The 6,632-nt window shown below is 47.0% G+C and overlaps 2 protein-coding genes across 3 annotated transcripts; both read left to right on the top strand.

Moving 5' to 3' along the window:
- Positions 1–4,986: 4,986 nt before the first annotated feature.
- ABB37_08290 (hypothetical protein) lies at positions 4,987–5,624 on the top strand (the record flags this gene model as incomplete). 2 transcript variants are annotated; one of them, XM_015807244.1, is made up of 1 exon in its annotated part: positions 4,987–5,624. In XM_015807244.1, the coding sequence occupies exon 1, from the start codon at positions 5,334–5,336 to the stop codon at positions 5,622–5,624; it is 291 nt and encodes a 96-aa protein (XP_015654193.1). In that variant the 5' UTR covers positions 4,987–5,333. The 2 variants fall into 2 exon arrangements, with proteins under 2 accessions (XP_015654193.1, XP_015654192.1); XM_015807243.1 differs by having other exon boundaries at positions 5,325–5,624.
- Positions 5,625–5,923: 299 nt separating this feature from the next.
- On the top strand, positions 5,924–6,382 carry ABB37_08289 (putative vacuolar ATP synthase subunit; the record flags this gene model as incomplete). The annotated part of the gene is made up of 1 exon (XM_015807242.1): positions 5,924–6,382. The coding sequence occupies exon 1, from the start codon at positions 5,966–5,968 to the stop codon at positions 6,380–6,382; it is 417 nt and encodes a 138-aa protein (XP_015654191.1). The 5' UTR covers positions 5,924–5,965.
- Positions 6,383–6,632: the final 250 nt, after the last annotated feature.

Genomic DNA, 6,632 nt, shown 5'->3' with positions numbered 1-6,632 from the left:
ACAGACGGTAAAAAAAGGAAAACTCACCGCTGGATAGAAAACAAACAATAGAACGTAATCATTAACATTAGTGAAAATAGCGTCTTGGTTTGGATTAATGAACAGAAATAAAGGAGCGGCATGCTCGCCATGGCAGGGGTGCAGGACCCCAAGACGCACTGGAGATGCTCGCGGTACAGCGAAAACCAGGTTGTAAAATAGCTTGCTGAAGACAGATACGGTTAACGAAAAAGAAGATAGAAAACGCAAAGATAGAATAGAAAAGACGGCTAAAACAATGTCAAGTAAAGGAAAACACCTGCGCCAGAGGCTGCAGAAAGCACAGGAAAAAGAAAGGCGAAGAACAAAAATACTCGTAAATGAAAAGGAATGAAAACAGAAAGAGAGTTGAAACGAAGGGTTGGGTGGGTGGGCTTTTAAAACTTTGACGGCTGCGGAATGCTTTTGGCGGGAAGGGCGAATGCTTCAGCAATCACGATCATAAGAGAAGAGATCGTGAGGATCAAAAGAGAAGCAAGAGAAGAAGTAAGAAAAGCAGTCACAAGTGATCTCGAGCACGTGTCGGTGCATTCCCGACAGGATGGCAGAGGTGTTGTTTCGCGCGTTACAATTGGAACACATCGCGAAAGTGCATCCTGAAACAACCAGTGTTGTACAAACGTGCGACATGGACTTGGGCTCTACACATAAAACTTCATCTTTGAATTTCGCGGCACAAAAGCATTAACCAAAACAACGAATCAAGAAAAGAGACCAAATATCACGCCAACCACAACCAAAATATCAGCAAACTAAATAAGTGACACGCTCTTTCTTCACAGTACGAAACTCAATCAGAACCGCTTGCAGAATAATACCAATGGACAATATCCTCTTTAGCTTGTTGTCTTGTAGGCATCCTTTAGAGTCGTTCGTGACTTGCTTTCTCGGCGCAAAAGACGAACAGAGAGGATAAACTTCTGGGCCACTTTTCAGGGAAAGATGCGTAAAGACGTCTTAGTCAAGTTTTCTTTTGGAGGAACCTATTCTACTGAAGAGAATAACCCACACCCTACAAATCATCACCTACCAACAGGTCAAACCTTTACATGAGAATTACATAAATTTATCTTTCTTGGTTTTACAACACACTGAAAATATCAATAGTTAAAAACGTGCAAAGAAACCAAACTATTCAACAGACTCTACGAAGTGGGTAGCCCGCCTTACGCTTCCCCGCTGGGTGGGCGGGGAGTTCAGGGTTGGGCGGGTGGAGAAAACTAAAAGATGGAAGAACTGCTGAATTCTAGCTGTTGAGAAGGAGGATAAAAGAAAAAGGGGAAAAGAGAGAGGTAGGAGGAATAATTCTCAGGCGAGGTCATTCCATTCCCAAGCTCAAAAAAAAGCTGAATTTTCGCGAGGGCTTCTCTATGCGAAGTGCAATGTCCTTGAGCGCCTTTGTCTACCCGGCTCTCTTCCTGAGAGGGGCGAAGGCCGTCGTATTGTCGTTCCTGATATGAAGACTCGACCCTGCGGGAATCGATCGCTGCAAGTGATCTACCGCCAGAGCCACGGTGTCCGCTTCCAGCGTGTTTTTGTGCCGCTGCTCTGCTGCTATACAAGCTTCACGAACGCTCATGATTCCTTGAGACTCGTCCCGGATCAAGACCGCTCTCCGCGCGGCTCCACAGGCATCGGTGTAGAGGGACATTGTTGGCATTTACGTTGCCATGACCGGCGCTATCGCTCGTGGGCGGTTCTTCTGTGCCAAATCCTATCATTTTTTGAGTTCTGCATGCGCCGTCGGGCGTGTGAAGGCCGGCTCCTTCACTGGAAAAGGTGTCCGGCTGAGCTGAGACAGCCTTCGCCTAATGAGCTTCAACACCCAATAGAACTCTGCGATGCGGATATGTAGGAATGACGAGCTGCGGAGGATTTGTGCGCACAGTCACTTCAAGTCGCCGCACGTCATGCTCGGCCTCAGACCAGCAATCTTCTGGATCGAGCGATCTTCCACGCCCACCTTGTGAGCTGCGTGGTTGAAATATACCCCCTATGAAGTCGGAGACTTCTCCCGTGTACCTCTCATTCGCGTAAGAGAGACTGGACACACTTTCTCGACAATCAACATCCTCCGGCATGCTATTTGGATTGCCGGACACGTTCCCGCGTACCGTATGTTGTCGATCCACACGTCGATTGAGGCTTGGGCTGGCCGTTCACGGTGATCCTTTTGCCCGTACACTTCAGACTGCCTGCCACGGTGGACGTGAGGATTTGCACGATTTCTGGTGAGGCCGTGTGTCCCATCGGAGGCCGCGTCAAGGATCGCTGTCTACCGCCTCTTCGGATCTGTGAAGACGAAGCGATCTTTCTTTCTTTCTGGGAGCACGACCTGGAAGAAACTGGCCCTCAGGTCGTGTACGCTGCCCAACTCGGCGTTCACTGCGACAAAACCAGCGCAGAAACGATGCGGTTTCTCTGTAAGGCAGCACATCTGGCCTTGACAACTTTGTGCCGTGGCATCCTGTACGAGGTTGTCGCCTTCATCTTTTCTGGTGAGGTATTCTATTGATGAACTACTTTTTAAGCATGATCTCCACGGAGTTGTTTTGGATTTGCAGAAGTTTCAGTGTTGCTCGTGTTGTCAATGCATCGGTGGATATTGTGCTGTTGCTGCCCTTCGTTTGCGTGACGGCGTTTACAGACTGTTAGTATGTTTTCTTCGCTGAGATTCTGTCGGCGTCAGTTTTCATGGCGTGTGTCTTGGTTGCTACAATGCTGTGCACCAGGCCCCGGCAAATGTGTCTGCGGTTTTGCAACATTCAAGGGTTGCTCCCGAGTAAATGGTGGCCACCACGGGTGTCGTTTTTAAAGCGACTTTCCTTCCGATGTTGATGCTGCGGCGCGCGTTAGCTTAATTTCATGATTTTCACCTGAAACCGCGAGAACCCCTGCAGGTATTTCATGCACTTTCCCCTGCACGTTGACAGCCTGTAACCGCCGGGTTTTTAAAGGCTGTGACACTCAGACCTCCAGTGTCCGTACTTGCCGTAAGCGTTGCAGTACTTTTCTTCACCTCGCAGTGATTCTTCTCGCCGCGAAGCATTTCGATCTCATCCACTTTCGATGTCGTCGATGAAGTGAGGCGTCTCCCGACTCACGGAGTAGACACGCGCATGCTCATTTCCTTCCTGCAGGTTCCGCAAGATGTTCTGTTACTCTTTTTTGCGGCTCTGCACTCATATTCAGGTTGGTGTGAAGTGAGACTAGGATGCTGTTAACGTTTTTGTCATGCTGTCGCTCGACCAAGGGGAGCTCACTGCTCCAATGATTCCACCGCTTCTTCCCTCCCAGCGGAAGGAAACCTCGATTGGTGCACCTGGCTCTAGTAACACCACCTGATGGTACTGCTCAGCGGGCGTGATGGCTTCCAATGCGGCACGAGGTACGGTTGCAAGTTACTATTTGAATCCTCCATTTATGCCCCCGGCTGGCAGAGATAAAGGTTCGGAAAAGAGAAGAGTTCTTGAAGAGTGTTTCGTTTCGAGATGCTAAATTAGTTACAGGGAACATTCCAGGGGCCGGCGACAGAATGGGGGGAGGGGGCGAAAAGAGAGGGCTTGACGAGTGGCATGAACTGCATGGCCGTTAAAAAGCGTTTTCAAGAGATTTGGGGCACCGGTTTTTTAGTCAAGTAGGTGGAACTAGGAAGAGTAATCAGTTTCTACAGTAACACAATCGGAGTTGAAACGGAGCATGAAGTGGCAGATGTGAAGAAAGTCTTTCATGCGGAAGTGGAAGCTTCAATCGATGTCGCATTTTTTGAAGTTTGCTTTTCTATTAGAAGAAGAGGTAAGAAACGGAAGGTGGAAGACCAACTCTGCACAGCACGCGAAATGAAAAGCTTCTGTGTTTTCACGTCAGGAAGCGTGAGAAAGACGCCGTGACACAGTATTGAATTGTGAGCAGCCATATGAGAGAGAAATACGATAAATTAGAAGTAGACTTGACAGACAGGATTATTAGCAGAAGACGAAGAGCTACAGGTGGAGGACGTTTCGTGTAAAACAAAGCGTATTCGCTACTTTGCGTCACGGTGAGCAAGGCTTAGTTGGAGGTGGCGAATATCCTCTCTCTTGTTGTCGCCATAATAACGGCACGTTTTTCACTGGTGGCTCGCGAAGGCGCAAAGGAGGTTGACGCTCTTCACCGATAGAATTGAGGTTGATTTGTGCTGGTGTTTTGGGGTACGCAGGAAAGAAGGGAATCCCATCAAACTACGTATAAGAGCAAGTGCTTGCCTCATTAACAGAACGAGATCATTTTGTCAATTCTGTTAGGTGGTCTTTGTTTTCACGAGCGAGGCACTTTGGTGATTTATCTATACTTTTTTTTCTGGACTTATGGCAACAGAACGCGTTCCGATGTGCAAGTCAATGAGCGTTTTATCTACCGTTGAACGCAACAACATCAGAGAGCAGTTATTTTTTGAAATCGACTTTGTCGCTGCCGCTCGCGCGACCTCCGGAAACAATGATAACTATTTGTTTCAGTCGTGTTTCGAGCGACCTAGATTTTTTTTTTTTGCTGCTGTTCTTGGGGAGGAACTGCGCACGAGAGGATAATGTTCGTGCAAGAGAGGCGTTTTCTGACCCAGGTCCTCTGAAACGAGGCATTCCCACATTGCGCTCCAATGCTTTACATGCAGAAAAATATCATTGGTTAAAGCAAGCTTTTCAAGCTCGGATGATTTGTGTGGAATTACGACGTCTATAGGTGAACTGCGAAAACTGTTTTGTTTGCGCTCAATCAGCTGAGCTGAATTCAGATTCGTGTTTTGAAGAGAAGAGAAAAGAAGACAAAAACACACGTCAAGAGAGCTTTCTCGTTGTTTTTCTTCTCCGTATGTATGCTGAAGCGACGGCGCGGTAGACCAAATTTCGAGTCTTCTTAAATCTTATGTGCTGAACCTATCTTCTTTTGTTTCTGATGCTAAATGTGTGAGAGCATAACTCTTCATTCTTCCAGAATTGTGTGTGTGTGAGATTCCCAGTTCGTGTTTGGGGCCTCCTCTTGTATTTCTTCATGCCGATCAAAAGGCTTTATTAACAGACAGTGAATCTCCGCTTCTCTGTCCCATTTTAAAGTACAGCACCATTTGCTGCTTCCTTGTACGCGGTTCAGAAGGAATATTTTGAATTGCAAACATTGTCGTTTCTATGGTCCCTTGACTGAATGAAAATGCTGGCTTTACATTTGTCGTACCCTCGCTGAGAAATCTGCAACAGAAGCACCTTTACCTCCCAAACTCTCTCTTCTTCTTCTATTTTTTTCTGACTTCAGGCTGCGCAATGGGACGCACTATTATCAAATTCGCTGGCCAAAAAGAGGAGTCCGAAGGCAAAGACACTCTAGTGGCGAACTCGAAGTCGGTTACTACAGAGGAGGAAGCACTTCGGCGCGTGCGCTACGAAAGTGCGGAGATTGTGGATGGCACATTCCTAAAAAAATATTTTCTGGAAGCTTGTTCCCATTTAAGCCCGTCAGATGCCGGATATTGCGCCACCATGTACAGCTCGCTTCAAGGAGACACGACAGGACTTCACACCTCGAGCCTTGTCTACGAAGATTGGAAGAGCTAAATACTCTCTGCTAGAAACCAAAAAGAAAACGTTAAATGCAATTGGAAAGGTCTTTAATGCGTTATGGAACGCGCAAGTGTGGCGTATGATAGAATTCCGCGTTGTTTTTCTCGGCAAGGACATATGCTAAGTATTACACAAACAGAAGCATGCTGTTAGTTTTTTTGGATTGCGTTTCTGACCAACCAGCACGTGAGGGCTGCTTGCGTAATCCGCTACACTTACTTTCTACCCGTTCGGCCTGATCTTCTTTTTCTAAACTCCCTTCTTTCTGTCCTTTTTCTCTCTCTCTTTACTCAGCCCTCCTGCACTTCACATCTTCCAGCTTCACTGTGGCAATCATGGCAAACCCAATTCGCTACCGCAACGGCGAGCAGCGCATCGTCAGCATTATCGGGGACGAGGATACCGTGACTGGGTTTCTTCTTGCTGGGGTCGGCGACAATCGTGTTACACCAAACCAAGTAGCAAACCCAGTAGATGGGCAGCCACAGAAAACGACGCCACCGAACTATTACGTTGTCAACCCATCCACGCCGCTTTCTGAAATTGAAGAAGCCTTCACGACGATGTGCAACCGTCGCGACATTGGAATCATTATTATTTGCCAGCACATTGCGAACGACATTCGCCACCTGGTTGCGGAGCATACTGCTGTAATTCCCTGCATTTTGGAAATTCCAAGCAAGGGGCAGAAATACGAGGCTGAGAAGGATTTCGTTCTGGAGAAGATTTCACGCGCTCTCGGCATCCGGTAAGTTTCAGGTCTGTTTTTTTGTTTGTTTGTTGAAAAAGAGTTGCGCGATCGACTGCTTTGGGTCGCTTTGAGGTCTCGACACAACTTTCACGGTTCTCTCATTTTTTTTTTAGCGACTCTTTAGGGTGATTTGTGGCGCTATTTTTTAAAAAGGAAACAATGAAACAAAATAAAAGAACTGTAATATATCAATGCTGTGTTTCTTACTATGATGTTGCATTAACTGAATACGCATATTGCCCCGATGTATT

Source organism: Leptomonas pyrrhocoris (genome assembly GCF_001293395.1).
Source record: "Leptomonas pyrrhocoris isolate H10 chromosome Unknown, whole genome shotgun sequence".
In the NCBI taxonomy this organism is placed as follows: Eukaryota; Euglenozoa; class Kinetoplastea; order Trypanosomatida; family Trypanosomatidae; genus Leptomonas; species Leptomonas pyrrhocoris.
Note: the sequence above shows the minus strand (reverse complement) of the source record. Positions and strands in the feature narration are given on the sequence as shown.